Genomic DNA, 18,095 nt, shown 5'->3' with positions numbered 1-18,095 from the left:
TTACTGCAGCCACTATGGTCATTTTTGGATACTTGCTGTGAGGAACTATTGTGTAAAAAAAACAAAAAACTTTTAGATATTTATTCCAGCCAGGCACCTCAGTCCATGTGATATTTTTATTTCCAAATCTGGTGCATTAAAACCACGAGGGAAGCACTGAATTAGCACAATAATTCTACAGACTCTGTCCAAATGGTGATAAACATGCAGATCTATACCCCCATGAAACCAAACATACACACTCACACACACACACAGTAAAAAGGAATAATGATTCAGATGGAAAACATCGACAGTTACACACAAACATTGCACACAATAAACATGAGTAACACTTTATTGTCTGCACATTGAACATGCAGCAGTTTTTAAGAGAGGAGTGGGATCCTCTTATGACCGTTTCAGCAGCGGTCTCCTGTGCTTCTGATTTATCGTTGTTTTTTTTCCCCATAACACCTCTTACACTTTGCCTGCTATCTTCTGGGCTAACATTTATGTTTCATTACGGGCTCTTTGAGTGTGTGTTTCAGTGACCACCACAGTGCCTCTACACACCGACAGTTCAAATGAGCAAAACTCATTGACATCTTTATATATCAGTGCAGTGTGTCACAGCAAACGTAAACCAAACACACTCATAACTGAATGTCTGTGCTCACTGTACATACTGTAGGAGTCTCTACATTCTTTACAGAGGCAACTGGGATTCTGTATATGGAAATTGTACAACACATGAGTAGGATGTGGAAAATCTCATGATTCTCGTAGGACATTTCTAGTGTGGGTTACTTATTGTACTAGCTGTGATAGAAAGGAGGATGAGGTTGTTTGTATTCAGGAGGTTTCATTTCTATTCCTAAACCTGGCCCACTGGCCAAGATTTTTTCAATGGCAGCATCATAATCAGACTACAAAGGAGAAAAATGTATTTTCGTTTTCATTAGAAACCATTACATTTGTTTTATTTGCCCATATGATTCTAAAATTAAAAAAAAAAAATAACCAAACAAAGCTTAACCTATCTGCACTGCAAAAAAGCCGACTTGTATATTTTGGCCTAAAACAGTGATTTAAGTTGGTAAAACTTGGAAATATAAATTATTGACATTTAGGCCAATAATGTAAGTTAGCACAACAAAGGAAGCCAGTTGTCTGCTCAAAAACAAGTTTGTGAGTTGTTGTTACTTATATCTTTAAGTTGGGGTTCACAACAAGGGACAATAGTTCTGCTAACTCTTATTTCTTTGTTGTGAAATTCGGTCATTAGCGAAAGCTAGCGGCTAACTGATGCTAGCGGCTAGCTGATGCTAGCGGCTAACTGATGCTAGCGACACTGCTTGTTACAGCTACAAGAGTAGCCATTAGCGTATCAATGCTAACTCAAAATTGTGGTCGCAACATTAGCTGACATTTCATAGCGGCGTTACAATCGTGCCAATTCAGCACATTGCAGAAGTTAGCAGAAGTAAGGATTAAAAGTTATTACAATGTAAAATTATAAGTTAGTACAACTTACAGTTGAGTTGACAAAAATCTGAATTCAGAGTTGAGCAAACTCAAAAACAAAACTTAAAATATTTAGTTTAATTGTCCAATTTTATCGAAGTTCGTTGCCTTGAAATTTTGAGTTCACCCAACTTTTCTTTTTTTGCAGTGTGTCTTATTAACTAGCCTGATAGTATTATTTTGCAAGACTGGTCCCCCCTAAAATAACAACCGAATAGGTCGTTTGTACAGGCAGCTAAATATGACCATTCATGTTTTATACTGTCCTCCACAGCCCTCTAGCAGCCTTAGTGATAATGAATGACGGTGATGCAGAGTTTAAATAGAGGAATTTACACTCGGGACATGAGGTGGATTGGTCGAACAAACGTCCGACTTTGACCCAGTAGAGCCACACTGCAAAAAAAGAAAAGTTGGGTGAACTAAAAATTTCAAGGCAACAAACTTCGATAAAATTTTAAGTTGGACAATTAAACTAAATATTTAAAGTTTTGTTTTTGAGTTTGCTCAACTCTGAATTTCTCTGGCACGATTGTAATGCCGCTATGAAATATGAGCTAATGTTGTGACCACAATTTTGAGTTAGCATTGATACGCTAATTGCTACTCTTGTAGCTGTAACAAGCAGCGCCGCTAGCATCAGTTAGCCGCTAGCATCAGTTAGCCGCTAGCTTTCGCTAATGACCGAATTTCACAACAAAGAAATAAGAGTTAGCAGAACTATTGTCCCTTGTTTTGAACCCCAACTTAAAGATATAAGTAACAACAACTCACCAACTTGTTTTTGAGCAGACAACTGGCTTCCTTTGTTGTGCTAACTTACATTATTGCCCTAAATGTCAGTAATTTATATTATACCAACTTAAATCACTGTTTTAGGCCAAAAAATACAAGTTGGCTTTTTTGCAGTGCATATGAAAACAAAAGTAAACAATGTCATTTAAACATCACAGAACTTCTATATCACTTCTGGTAGTCACGTCACCCTCGTAACAACTTCACTTTAAGCATTTACTGTTAAAAATGTTTTTATGGTTTTTTTAAATTTTAACGTGTGTATAATGACGTATGTGCTATCTTTAGAATGTACAGCGAAATGCGTTTGGAGATCTAGGATGGAGATCTTGTTGTGAGTTATTTTTAAACCAGCAAGATGTGTACAGTTTACTTTGCATGATTTGGCTGTCTTGCATACTTGGTTACTCATAGCGTACATTTCCAACCAACTCTCCAAATGGATGCAGAATATAAGATTATGTGCATGCAAACATAAAGTAAAAAAACAAGTATACTGCATCTCTAGTTTATTTTGACCCAGAGGAGTGTTTCCCTTCCCACCCTTGATTGATTGATTGAGAATTTATTTGAACATAAATAAAAGATGAACATTTAAAAACAAATGGCGACAATAAATACAAGACAACAACACAAAATGAAACAACAACAAGACTCAACACTTATTTGTGTTCAAAAGGAGTGGGAAGAAACCAAAGCTTATTCAATCCCACCCCTTCTCCCTATATTAATTTACTATATTCAGTTATATGTGTGTTAGTGTATAGAGTTTCCCTACCCACCCTTTGGGTATTGATGTTTACATGTCACTTCTCATTTTATGCATCTATTTTCTGATAAATGTTATTTTCTATCCTTGTGTTGTTATTTGTAGCTATAAATATTCAGTATTCCCATGTACAGCTGAAACAAATCTGTTTCATGAGTAACACTCCCTGTGGGCATCAGCTGTTGTAAATCTCCAAACACCTACAATAGTTCCAGTTGTGAGAAACTGCCCCACTGCTCTTATCATTCATATGTTTCCCACAACTCTCAGTAAGGTGGCTGTTGGAAGAGACGCTTTAGGCAAGGAATTAGTAAAGCTCCTCCACCACGAGAGAAGTCCCTGGATGTATCACACGCGACACACTCAACCCCTTCAGTGCAGGAAAAAAACAGAGAGACACCCAGGGAGGGCTGGAAAACATGAACATGCTGTTTGCAGTTTGCAGCCATCACGCCACATGATTTATTGATATTGAAGCCAAAATCTTTTAGTTACCTACTGCTGCCATCTGAGACCACCAGCACATGTGCCAGCCTCACACGGTGGGCTGCACTCATTTTTGTGCAAATAAAACATCTAGAGTCCAGGTGAAGGGCAGCAGCTGCCTCCAACTGACAATGATGAGATTTCTGGTGTCTTATATTGACTGTTCATCACACAGTCATGTGTTTGGCCTGCTACTGTGAGCAACTGTGGTTAGAGCCTGTGATTTGGGCATGTTTGTCTCCATACTTAACCAACACTACTGTTGTGTACTCTTAGGTTACTTTAAGGACTGGGTTTACCCAAAGTAACAGCTATGTGCCTTTTGTCTAACCAGTTCACGTCTAGCTACATCTTCTCTTGTTTTTCCTCTTGCAGTATTTACAACTGATCTGCCAACAAGGAAATACTACTCTATCACTCTATTTATCTGCAATTAAGTACAAACAAATCGCAATACAGAAATGCCATGTTTGAGGTCATTTAGGCTACGTTCAGACAGCAGGGCTTAATGCTCAATATGCTCGATTTTTTTGCAAGATCGTTCACATTTCCAATTAAATGCGACTTGTATGTGGTCTCCAGTGTGAACTTTAAATGTACCAAAAGTGTCCCGCATGCCCATTAGAGGACACGACGACGTCACACGCAGCAAGCGTGCTCAGTGTTTACGGAAGCAGCAGAAAACATGGCCGCCAGCAGTAAGCCTATGTATGATGAATGCGACCTGGCCGTTCAGACTGGAGTCGCATGTCAAAAGATCAGATATGTATCGGTTTTAGGACCACATATCCAAGTGGCCTGGATCGCATTTGAAAAAATCCGATCTGTGTCGTTCAGACTGTCATTAAAAGATCAGGTGCAGGTCGCATAGGGGCGAAAAAATCGGATTTGGGTCACTTCAGGCTGTTGATATAATATTGATTTTTAATGCCTCTACACTGGTGACAGCCGTGGCCAGAAGCATTATATTTTTAGATTGTCCGCCCCATTCCATGAATGCAAATTTAAGGTTGGACTGATAAGATTTTAGTGGCCATAACTCAACATTTCACACAATAATTATGACAATATTTCACACAAAAATAAATAAAATGATCAAATGATGACATTTTATATGATAAAGCTCAACTTTTATGCTTGTCAAAAACACCTTTCTGGCCGTTATTTAACGCAATATCTCATGAACAGAAGGGGAGATTGTGACCATATTTCACATTTGGTCAGATCCCGAATTGGTGACATCAATCTTGAGTGTCCACCTTGAAACGGTGGTGATTGTATAGATCAGAGGTGTCAAACTGATCCATGAAAGGGCCATGGGGCTGCTCTTTGACACCCCTGGTATAAATCTTCTTTCCTGCTGGGTTGAAGATGCGTGAAACATCCAATTTTTATTTAAATTTGTAGCTTCTGTGCAGCAACATTAATATTTGAAGCATTTTCTACTGTCATGGCTACATGAGTCTGTGCAGCCTGGATGTAAACTGCACCATACTACTCGATGGAGGCATACAAGGTTATAATTCTAGTTAAAGATACATGGATTTCATGATGTATTATCTGTCTTTCACAGTTTCTAAGCACTTCCTCGCTGTGGTTACACAATGCAATACAATGCAACCATGATTCAACGCCACACAACAGAAAGCCTGCTTCTACTGTATTCTCTTTCAACACGTTGAACTCCCTCCATCAAGAATCCTCATCTTAACGATCTAGTCAAGAGTGACAACATGACACAATAAATGTGTTCCATCACAGTGTGGCATCCCTAGAGGTAAAAAAAAACAAAAAAACATACACACCTTTGAATATACGTATATCCTTTTAACTAAACGCAGTACTGCAGTGTCACCGCGGTCCATCACACACCCTCGCACTTTTTTTTCAGCTTTCGCAACATCCCTGCAATTGAGAACGAAAGAGACAGAGAGAGAGAGAAAGAGAGGGGGGAAGAAAGGAGATAGGAACGGGGCTGTGCTCAAAGCTTCTCTGGGCCCCCGAGGCAACACAGCAGCTAGCTCCTCTCTCCTAAAACAGCAGAAACTCTGCTCCTATCTCCTATATGCATTAATTACTCATCGAAGCGAGCACTAAGCCTCCGTCTGTAATCTCTCTGACTGATTGGGGAGTTGGATTTCTGTTTGACCAGGTTATTTACTTTGGATGCTAACTGTCAAGAAATGCATGGATGCAACGGTGATTAGCATGCAACAGAGTTTCTCAAACTGTGTGAACATTTACGAGTTATCCTGAATATAAAACTGAAGGTTTACCACTTTATATTTACAGCCAAAACATTGTGATTCTTATCCACAGCCGACACCGTCGAGCTGATAGTGGTTCAGTGTCGTTCTCAAGGACACATAGATGTTGATTGTTACGTGAATCTGTGTGTTCACATCTGTAACAAAGGCTGGTCTCTCGAATGTCGGGCTGCATATTTTATCTCCTCTGATTTCTCTGCTTGAAGCTAATGCAGGAAATGAAAAGGTCTACAATCTTTATTACTACAATACTTGTTATTTTCTCAGTTTAGATCATGTGTTCCCTTGTAAGATTGGCTGTCTTTCAATGTTAGAACAGTTGTCTGTGATGTCAACAGATGTGTGTTGAATGTGTCCTTTGTCTCCCATGCACTCAAATCACATAGTATCCCATTAGTCCATGCATACTGACCTTCATTGACATATTGACATTGGCTAGCCCCTAACCTTGGTCTTAATATTTGTTTTGAAGTGAAGTTGAATGAGGTACTTATCCATAGTTAGTGTATTACCTACAGTAGATGTCGGTTGGCACGCCCCCTAAAGCTAAGCAATGTAACGCTGAGGAGGGGTCAGCAGCAAAACATATTTTAGCCACTTAAAAACAAGGCTACGGTCAGACTGCAGCCTGAAGTGACCCAAATACGATTTTTCCGCCCCTATGTGACCTGCATCTGATCTTTTAATGACAATCTGAACGACAGAGATCCGATTATTTCAAATGCGATCCAGGCCACTTGGATATGTGGTCCTAAAACCGATACATATCTGATCTTTTGACATGCGACTCCAGTCTGAACGGCCAGGTCGCATTCATCATACATAGGCTTACTGCTGGCGGCCATGTTTTCTGCTGCTTCCGTAAACACTGAGCACGCTTGCTGCGTGTGACGTCGTTGTGTCCTCCAATGCGCATGCGGGACACTTTTGGTGCGTTTAAAGTTCACACTGGAGATCACATACAAGTCGCATTTAATTGGAAATGTGAACGACCTTGCAAAAAAATCGGATTCCACAAAAAAATCCGAATTGAGCATTAAGCCCTGCTGTCTGAACGTAGCCAAATTCAGTGTACACTATATTTAGAATATTTTCACACCATTACCTTGCTGTCAGACAGTCATTTTTATGATGGGGAAGCCATTATTGATGTTTTCTTCAAAGCCACCGGACTCCATTTACAAGAGCAGTATTTTTTCCTTGCAGCAGACGGGATTTGCTGGTCGTTTAGTCTGTTTGTGTTATTGAGTGAGGTTGGTGAACCACACAAACCCTCAGTTACAAACACCAGTCAAGCAATAAAATGAACAAACTAACTGATTGAGCTGCAGAACTACTGTTTTTATCAGTGGAGTCTGGTGTTTGTTTTGGGTAGCCTCAAAAGTACAGTACCACATTCAATCTCATTTCAAAAAATCCAACCTATTCCTTTGTCCGCCCCCAATTCTCTTATTACCAACATATCCAAGAAAAAGACCAAAAATAAACCGATCCAGCTAAGAATTATTGCTTGAGTATCCAAAGCTTAATAGGGTTTGTTTCACAGAGCTCAATTGCTGTCTAGACACTATTAAAAACACACCAGTGAGCCTCGTTGTTTGCACTGGGTGACATGGTGCTTTATTATGCTGAATTCGACACTGTTTGTTTTGAGTCAGTGTCACATTCAGGACCTGCTCCTGTTAATACTCACCAGCACTCAGAAAATCTGCAGCTGAAAATACACCCAACAAATTCACTATATTGCTTCAAGACATGCAGTATCTGAATTTGCATTTAGCCTCCTGACATTTTGGAAGTTTTCCTTCTTTTGGACTAACTTTGTTGGTTTTGTGCTTTTAATGGGATTCATTGACTCTAAGAAAAATACAGATTATTGCAAACTTTTCCTTTAACCTCTTGAAATCCCCTGACCTACATGCAGATCAGGGTTAGAATATAAGGTTTTGTTTGTTTAAACTGACTTAGTTTAGGTTGTGTTTAAGCCAAATTCAGAAACTAGAAGATGTTACTTTTTCAAATGAAGCCTCATGCATGCATTTTGTTTTTGCCTTACAGTTTTAAATTAACTAAATTGTGAAAAAAGAAACAAAAACAATAGCAAGAAATAAATTCTGTTGCTGGTTGACAATGGGCTACTATTGAATTTAATATTAAAATAAATTACATTAACTAGTTAGTTAAAATTTCAATTAAATAATCAAAACAGAGAAAACGTTTTGAAAAGAGAAACCCAAATTATAGCAAGAAAGACATTCTGCTGCCAGTTGACTAATTTTAACTTATTAATATACAGAGTTTAATTCATAAAAATGTGGAATAATTCAGAAATTATGTTAAAGCTTGACCTGAGAGGTAACTAAAGCTGGCGCGAAAGAAAAAATACTTTTCAGAGGGTTCACAGGACTTTTATGTTACCATAAAAAGGAAGCTAATGTTACTAAAAATGTTGTTTTTACAAAACAAAAAAGCAGAAGAACAAACGCCTCCACATTGTAGCGATGCTGTCATACGGCCGGGAACGCCCCAGACTCAAGCACGCCCTCTGGTCATCAAAACTAGAAAATTTTCTCTGGGGAAATTCTGAAAGGGCCAAAAATGTGACTATTGAAACTGACTTTTGTTTATTTATTGGGTACCTGAAGAGGACTATTTTTGGTTGAACGAAAGAGACTATTTTTGGTGTTTTGGTTGTTTGAATTCTGTGTTGAATTGCAAATTCTTGTGTGTGTGTGTTTTGTGTTTGATGGGTCACCTTTGGAAAAGGTCATACTTGATTTCTGGTTGTTAGTAGGGACCATGCATGGGTAGGCATTTCACGAATCAAAATACAAAACAAAATTGTCAGATTTTTTAAAAGTGAGCTTAAATTTCAAAATATTTGACAGTTTTTCTTACCCTTTCATTGAGCTGATTAAGTGTTAAACAGACCCTGCTGCAGGGGAAGGATGTTTGAAAGATGCACCAGTGGTTTCCACGGTAACCATCCAAAATAAAACACAATTTATATGCAGATGCTTTTGTTTTGTTTTGTTTCAAAAATGGAAACAGATACAAAAACAAACTAAAACAGAGGCAGAGTGGCCAAAAGCACAGCTTCACTTGACAGTTTATAGGGATGAATGAGTATGCCATTATCTTTACCTGTTTAACCGACTAAATTATCTGTATCTGTATCTGCACTCGGAATGGGAAGAGTTTAAATTGGAAGTGGGTGGTGCCTAAACTGAAAGTCAATATTTTAAGCCTGTGAATAATAATAAAATAATGTGGGTTGATCAGAAGTTGCAGTAGTTATTATTTATGAGAAAACTGTTTGTATAACAGCTTTAGAATTAAGCTTTAGTTGCATTTGTTTGATCACAAGAGTCAGAAAACCCAATGAAAATTCTCATCAATCACAAGTCCGGATATTGACAGATTGTACTAGAATTAAACTTGTACTCGTCTCCTCCTACTCCTTGGCTCATCCCCAACAGTTAGTGTTGTAAATGTCTGTTGGATTTGTAAATAGGCATCTGTTTGCAAGCAAATTTGCAGTATCAGTTTTATAAGGTGATAATATGTCAGTGTTTACAGCTCGCTGCTTTGGCCCAAAGTGGACAAAAAATCAATTAATGCTTGTTTAATGTTTAACGCAAATTACTCTTCACAATTATAAAAAAAGCACACACACACACACACACACACACACACACACACAACCTGGTCCCTCTTTAGCTCCTTTCTTCACACACACACTCAAAATCCCTGGCATCTCCTAATCTACCTCAGCAGAACTTGGCCCATAAATAGCACTTAAATTGATATCGTGATCACTTCCACTGGAGATAAAATAGCTTCAGTCAGCCTCCTATACTGGCAAACGTTTAGCCTGGCCACCCCACAGCTCAGCAGGGTGAGAGTTGTTTTTGGCAGCAGCCGTCATGTGACGACGTTTCCATTACAGCGCAGGCAGAGCACTATTTGTCTCACCCTCCGTGTGTAATGGAAGCAGCAGTGATGGGTGAGTGTACTGTGAGCTGTGTGTGTGTGTGTGTGTGTGTGTGTGTGTGTGTGTGTGTGTCAGAGGCCATATGGTCTGAAGCATTTTGAAACTTCTCTACAAATGTGCCTGGGTCCTCCTCTGATGTATGGCCTCTCTTAGATGTTTCCGAGGGTCAGCTTTGCTCTGATATCAGTCAGAAACCTCTCTCCATTCATGCTTTGTGTGTGCGCGCATTGTATTCATATGTGTGTATTCACGCCTGTTATGGACTGAGAGGCTGTTCTGCCGAGGCCACGGAAAAACAGTTCCTCTCTGATTCAATTACCACAGCAAGCTGAGCTGGAGGGGCAGCAGGAGGCTAGGGGACAGCACGGTCTGCTTCACACAGGTTTCCTGACACAAGGTTGGACAAAGAGGCCTATCAATTCTGAAATGTGCACTTACAAGCTTGATTTCACCTTTCCGTCTTTTTCTCCTTAAAGTCTCGAAAGCTTCCCCCCCCCCCCCCCCACGTGCCTTCCTGCAACCGGCATCCTTGACGTGACACCTAATCCCTCATGTGTCAGAACTCATCTGTGCCAAAATTCACTTTGCAGAAAATTGCCCTGCAGCTGCTAACGTGCCACTGCTGATGGTGGCATGCTAATGGAGCCTGCTGTGAGCATTTTCTTGCTCTCCTTATTTGCATATGTTAACCTGAAGTTGTGCAGAATTGTGATCATTGTGTTTCACTACATTCAGAAACAGAAATCTAAAAAGTATTCCTCTGACTTCATTCATTCTAAATATCAGCCCAATTACATTTTTGCAAAGTTCCCTTTCATTTATAGTCGTGAGCATTGACACTGTGTTTTTTTCTTTGACTCTTGCTCATTCTCCCACTCATCATCTCTGATGTGACAGTGCTGGCAAATTGTGATGTGCAGGAATAATGATATTTGAGTGCTGGCTTCTGGTGTGTAATTGAAACACTGGGGCGCTTTCATGCCGCACCCCCTCCCTCCCCTCTAGTGCCAGCTGTGCTGCTGATACAGGAGCAGTGGTTCCCTCAGACATCTCTGACACTTGGCAGGTGGCGAACAGATAAATTCTTTCTATTATTCGTTCCTGGTTTACTCACACAAACCTGCAGCAGCACTAACCTGTGACTCTGTGTCTCTCACCTTGTCTTGCATGTGCAACGTATTGACAATGGTTGTTTTTGTGACAGTCGCAGGTAGAAATACTTTAAACTGTATTACGAAATGCAGTTTTTGGATGAGGAGAATTCTGCATATAGAGTGCTAAAGGGATTATGTATTTTACAAGGGCAACCTGGAAGTAAGCATCATCTGGTTCACTCGAAAAAAACACCCAGTGTTATTTTTTTAAAATGGATGTCACCACCACAAAGCTAACAATGTCCCCAACAACCTTTTTAACCCATTGAGGCCCTAAAACGCCTGTAAAAACTGCCTGTAAAACCTCTGGGCGATTTTAAAATAAGCTCCTAAAACCTGAAGTTTTTCTGGAAATTCAACAGAAGTGTCAAAGCTTCTACTGAATAATAGATTTTTCAGTCTCTGTAGAAGATAGAAATGAAATTCAAAAAGTATTTGAGAGCTTATACAAATTCTACAAAACGACGTATCCGATTTCCAGGCTTCAATGGGTTAAGGACAAGTAAAAGCTTAAAAATTTGGGGAATTCGTTAATGTGTTTTGTGTCAAATGTGAAAATCTCTAAAGCATGTGTTAACCACAGACCTAATTTCAGGCATTTAAACAAAAACCCATTTTAAAAAGCTATTGACTTGCATACAAGGAAAGCAGAAAAAAAGCTTTTAGGATGAATTCTTGCAGCTCTCTGGACTCGCTTATACCTAAGTTACTTCTCTCATACAGCACATTCAGGCTCCAGATTACAGCGATAATGTTGGCAGATTCATGGTTCAAATTCATAGTATTTCTTTTAACAATGGCTTCCTGATTCCAGACAGAGGAACACAGAAGCAGCTTCTCATTTCTCACCTGTCACAGCTGATTTTGCCGGCTGGAAAGACAACTGCTGCTCGCAGATTTTATCAGCTGTGGCAAGCTAATTAAACTGACATTAGCTTCATGAGTTGTTTGAAAATGTCATTTTCTTCTGACTAATTTTAAAAAAAGAGCCCTGCAAAAGGGTCTTTAATATGTACTTCATGGCTACGTGCATATACTGCTAAAAGACTGAGGCTAAAGCTGGATGTACCAGACGAAAAGGTGATTTGTCATGACTAAAGAGTGAAAATGATGAAACAACATTGTATTGCAGTGTAGAGCTGGTGACTCCTAGTGTAGCAAACAGCCCACTATGATGATTACATTAACACATTTCAATGATTTATTTGTTGTCACTCAGTGTAATTATCACCACCCCATGGTTGTTTAAAAACCATTGATGGTTGTGCTAAAATCACACTGTTCAGACACAAAATTGTCCAGAGCTTCAAGCACATTTGGAAAAACAGATGAGAGATGATCTGTATGTTAAAGTAGAATAAAAATGTACCAGGTGATCTTGGAAATCTTACAATACAGGCACCTAAAAATATAAGAAAAATTAAAAAACAAAAAGTTAAAATCCTGATTCCAAAAAAGTTTAGAAGCTGTGTGAAACAAATAGAAACAGAATGCATCAAATCAGAATGACTGTATGTGTATGTGAGAATTAGATATTATGTCTTTCTGCCGTATTCAATTGAAAATACACTCCCCGACCACTTTATTATGTAAATCTATTCAACTGCTTGAAAACACAGATATTAATCAGTAAGGGTGTGACGATTCACTCAGCTCACGAGACGAGAAACGATATTGGGTTCACAAGAACGAGACGAGATTTTAAGAAAACTACAATGACAAAATATATGACTGGACCAACAGACTTGTATTTAACCGAGTTGCACGTGCGTTTTGAAATGTTTTATTATAACTCTTTACATGCATGATGGAAGCATGAGCTTAAATAAACTTCGTCCACAAATTGAAACTAAAACTAAAATTTATAAAAGTTAAAATAAAATAAATTTAATTAAATATTTCTTTCTTTTTTTCAAGTGCAAACAATATAAGACATTTAGTTTCCTTTAGGGGGAAGAGTGGCCACCGGGAAAGTCTCAGGCCACGCCCTCTCTAATGTCCGCTCACTCTGGTTGTCTCCACTACAAAAAGGCCCCCAGAGGCATTTATGAGACTCCGGAGGTGACGTTTGGTTTTTGATCATTGGGTAATCACCATAGGTAATCACTGAGCGACAGTTTTGACAGTGATCACATAAGTGATGGATTAAACATGGGAGAAGCAACTGTGGCCACCATCGCTAGCTGTGCACAACAAAGCAGCATGGCTAATTATGCACAGCATCTCTGCTGATCATAAACATAGCAATCTTGAGTTAACCGGCATCGCTAACTGTGCACAGAGTGTCCGCCTGGTGGTTGTTGTAAACAAACAGAGATCGCTAAGGTTACGGTCAGACTGTAGCCTGAAGTGACCCAAATCCGATTTTTTTCTCCCCTATGCGACCTGCATCTGATCTTTTAATGACAGTCTGAACGACACAGATCCGATTTTTTCAAATGTCATCCAGGCCACTTGGATATGTGGTCCTGAAACCGATACACATCTGATCTTTTGACATGCGACTCATCTGAACGGCCAGGTCGCATTCATCATACATAGGCTTACTGCTTGCGGCCATGTTTTCCGCTACTTCCGTAAACACTGAGCAAAAGACTGGATTCATTCAAGTATTCTGCTTTTAATGACAATATTTTTTTTTTTCTTCAGAAACCAAAATATTTTACATCTCGAGGCTTTAAGTTCTGGACTTTAGCTAAGCTAATACTGTGTAGACATTCTGGGTAGCGAGAGGTTGTGACCAAATATAATCTGCAGTATTTGGTGAGTTTAACTGTTTGCTGAACTAACTGTGTGTGTGTGTGTGTGTGTGTGTGTGTGTGTTGGCAGGGTGCGGCTGGAGGCCTTCTCCGACAACAGCGGGAAGCTCCAGCTCTCTCTGCAGGAGATCATAGAATGGCTGACAGCCAAGGACGAGGAGCTGTCGGAGCAGCTGCCCATTGGAGGGGACGTCGGGGCCGTCCAGCACCAGAGGGAGTTCCACCAGGTACTGTGGACAATCATACTTTTTTAGTGCAAATATTACACAGCTGGTACGAATTCTGATGGGATCAAGTGTTTATTCTGCCCAAGGGTAAATCAATTTCCACTATATACACCCAGAAATTGACTCTATAGGCACATACAGACATAAACACAGACTGTATTGTGTGTGGCAGTGGGGACAGACTACCCTTTATAGTCCTATATGTGCATCCATATGGAAGCAGTGTGAAAAATATATGGAGGGTGTGCCCAGGGTCATGTGCTGTGATCTGTGGGATGTGATGGCTCTGTCATTGAGATGTGAAAGCAGGAGGAAGTTAGGAGCCTATGATTTTGTAAGCAGTGCTTTAAAATGGGTGGATTTGTTGTGGCTGAAGACTGTTAACATGGGGAAAAAGAAAAAAAGAAAAACGAGGAGCAGCGGGGTTATTATGGGTTGGATGGTTTTTGCAGATAACAGAGAGTCTTTGCTGCTGAAATCTTTTGTAGATATCACAGATATTGATCAAAGTGCAGTTTATTGTCCAGCCTGAGTCAATACCAGACTGGACTGTTTTCTCAAGTTCAGCTGTCATTGTTACTATTGATGGAGGTGGGCTGTTTGTGCACTGCAGTGTGTATTGGGAGCGCCAAGGACCATCTCTAATGGGCAGAAAAAATCTCTTCTCTCTTCTTTTGGAAAGAAGTGGTTTATTGAATGCTTAAATAAAATATAATTTTAAAGACATAGAGATAAATCTAATCTTGTGTTCCTGTTCGTTTCGCCAGTTTTGTTTTGTTGTATGTCAAATATATGTAAAAACAACAAAAACAGAATCTTTTATGGTAAAATCCTTTTCTTTTCTATTCCTTTAAAGCATAGACGTTGTTTTGATGACTCCTCTTCATTTCCAGGGTCTCCAGAAATGATCATCCATGTCACATGACTAGAGACTGTATAAAAGAAGAAAAAGGGGTCTAAAAGGGGAAGTCAATGCATAAGTAGTTAAACCTGAATTAATTCTAATGATCAGCAGGTGACAACTAGCCTGGCTAGGTGAGGACTCCACTGATTGCAAAAAAAAAAGTCAGATTATATAAATGTCAATGAGAAAATGAACCTTCTTCTTACTTGATTCACTACCTCAGTAAATATTTTCCTAAGGAGGTTATGGTCTTAATCGTTAGTATCAAGTTCACAAAACTTGACAAACAGACATTTAATGCTTTGTTTGTTTAAAGTGTTTACTATGCTAGGTGGTACCTGGCAACCATAGTGCCCTTAGTTTCTCAGTCAGATCCAGTCTCTGGTTCAAATATGGTAAATTCTCTCCCCAAAAGCGAAGATGGCGGCAGCTAAAATGCCAAACTTGAGGCTTCATAACACTCGTCTACAAACCAATGGCTGACGTCCTCTTCTTTTATACAGTCAATGCAAAATTAGGAGTGAGTTTACACTCTGTTGACTCGACTAAACCTGGCCTGCAACTAACGATTATTTCCATCAATTAATCTGTTGATGATTTTCTGGATTTATTGGTTTTTGGTTTGGTATTTGGTTTATAAAACAAGAAATGTCTTGTTTCTCATACATACAGTCCCAAAGCCAAAGATGCCATTTTTCTGACTAGTATTTGACATTTTTCTTTGAAATTTTACTCACAACAATTACTTGATTATTTCAATAGTTCTGGCTGATTAAGTGACTATTGTTTATTGTTTATTGTTTATTGGATCCCCATTAGTTGTCACCATGGTGACAACTATTCTTCCTGGGGTCCCTAAAAAGCAAGACACAGTAACATTCATATGCATCATGCATACACAGTCCAAGTATATACATATATATATTACAAGTATATACATACATAGTACAATCACCTACACATACATACTCACACATATACACAGACACATTCAGAGATCAGTTCATTAAGAGCTGTCTCTGTACAAGTTTAAACAGAAAAAAAAAACAAATACAAAATAAAGCATTCTGCAGCTTTACAGATATCAGTCAACTGAATTTAACCTAATTTCTTTACTCAAAACAGCTTTTTTCAATTCCCTTCTAAATCCTGATTTCTTATACTTAAGAATGAAGCAGTATGGAAGTCCATTCCAGTATGGAAGTCCATTCCAGTATACAATAGCTCTGTACAATACAGAGTACTGGCTGCAGCTCTGACAATATTTTTAAACACACAACCTTTTTTGTTATTTAACCAGGCAAGTTGACTCTGGCATGGGGGATTCATTGTGATAAGACAAAGGGCAACACATGCAGCACACACAACCATAGTAATAATACAATGAAGCCCATTGAGGCAAATATGTGATTTGTGATTTTGGGCTATATAAATAAAATGGACTTGACTTGACTTGAAGCAGTCTCTGTTTAAATGAGTGATAATGAGCCACATGAGCTCATTTTTGTCTCTTTGTGATGGTGATCAGTCAGCAGTGATGTGTGTCTTTAATAAAGGCTACAAAGCATTTTTTATCACATATTTCATTTTTCATTACCCAATGTTAAGCTGATAGGGTTGGTAGCCATTTTAACATTTTATTATGTTTTTTCAACAGTATTAAAGTTCAAGGCTGTGGGAACATCAGTAAGAGTTGCTGACAGCCTCCTCCTCCTCCTCCTGTCAGATAGTTCCTCCATGGTTCAGTGATTTGAACTGGCTTGTAAATCCCTTCAAGGGCTTGTGTGGATAGAAGGGCACACAGGCCCACAAACTCAAAGACTGAGACCTTATTGATCACGGCACAAATCAGAGCTTGTTTATCTTTCCAATAAATATTTTCATCCTCATTTTGAGGGCAGGGAATCAATACTTTTTCTAAATCCCAGGATTATAATTTGACTTACTGGTTGTGAACGGATTCTGCAGGACGCCGTCAGGTGACAAGAGTTCAACCTGAAATGTTGCCTATTAATTGTCCCTCTCAGGAGCACATACCTAATAACAGACATCAGGCTCTTTCAAACCCTTAATTCAGTCTGTGTTGGCTTGTTCAGACTGCATTTGATTGATTTTTGCTTTGTTGCACTAAAAAAATAGTAGTTAAATATATATATATATATATATATATATATATATATATATCTCACTTCGCCAAAACAATGAGAAAATATATTTCTTTGTAGATGTACATTTAATTTAGCCATTTTTTTAATGTCAGTGTCACTCCACAGCTTGTCAGAACTAGTACAGTAATGCGTATACATGTGCTAGAAGATCAATTTCCTACATGGATGTGCAGGACCTTTAACCACTGTACAGGGGTTCATCTCATTATCCTCGTCCCCTCGTGGGGATGCTCCTTGTCTCTCGAAAAGGTCTGCACATCGACAGAAGTGTATTCCATTAAAGTTCAGATGATTAGACCTCTTTTTTTTAAGGTTAAAATTGGAGCTGTGATGGGATTTTGCTCAGGGCACCAACCTACAGGTGTAAATTGTTCCATCTTAACTGTGAACTGTATAAAAGAAGAGAATGTAGCATTTGGGTTTGAAAAGTGAAGCTGAGCCAGCAGGGGGCGACTCCACTGGCTGCAAAAGAGTCTTTTTAGGGCTGTTTCCACTACCGGGTCATAGCTGGACAATACCCGGAATGAGGCGGGTCTCACTTGCCGAAACGGCCCTAATTTCAATAGAAGCAGTCTGGAGCCAACTTTTGTTGGGACTTTTTTAGTCCCTGTTGAAGAGCAGGGTCTTTTTTCTCCCCTGAAAACAGCCTGGTCACTGATTGGATAGATCGCTAAGCGGGATGTGACATAGTACTCTACACGACAACAACACGCCATTTGTAAAAGTTGGCAAAGCAGTGTTCCCAACTTAGCGACTTTGTTGCTAAATTTAGCAAATTTTCAGACCCCCTTAGTGACTAAGACAAATCCAGCGACTCCTTCTTACTCTTCTTAACGAGCCACTAACAAGCCGGAGGCCGGTTTGTTAAGAAGAGCCGCCGTTAGCGTCAGTTAGCTACAGTTAGCTCTGTAGCAGTACAGTGTGTATGTGCTGCTGCAGGAGGTGTTCACTTAGCAATCTCTGTTAGTTTACAACAAGTACCGGACACAGTTAGCCATGTCTTAATTTACATCACTATGTTTATGATAAGTGGAGACTCTGTGCATAATTAGCCATGCTGCTTTCA

The 18,095-nt window shown here is 39.3% G+C and overlaps 1 protein-coding gene across 1 annotated transcript in view; it reads left to right on the top strand.

Moving 5' to 3' along the window:
• drp2 (dystrophin related protein 2) overlaps window positions 1-18,095 on the top strand; it is a 248,922-nt gene that overhangs the window by 136,110 nt on the left and 94,717 nt on the right. The window contains exon 4 of the mRNA XM_059345782.1: window positions 13,801-13,957. Within this exon, the coding sequence (XP_059201765.1) occupies window positions 13,801-13,957 (157 nt within the window). The remainder of the gene's footprint in view (window positions 1-13,800; window positions 13,958-18,095) is intronic.

This window comes from Centropristis striata, chromosome 12 (assembly GCF_030273125.1).
Source record: "Centropristis striata isolate RG_2023a ecotype Rhode Island chromosome 12, C.striata_1.0, whole genome shotgun sequence".
In the NCBI taxonomy this organism is placed as follows: domain Eukaryota; kingdom Metazoa; phylum Chordata; class Actinopteri; order Perciformes; family Serranidae; genus Centropristis; species Centropristis striata.
This window is presented reverse-complemented; position numbering and strand designations above follow the sequence as displayed.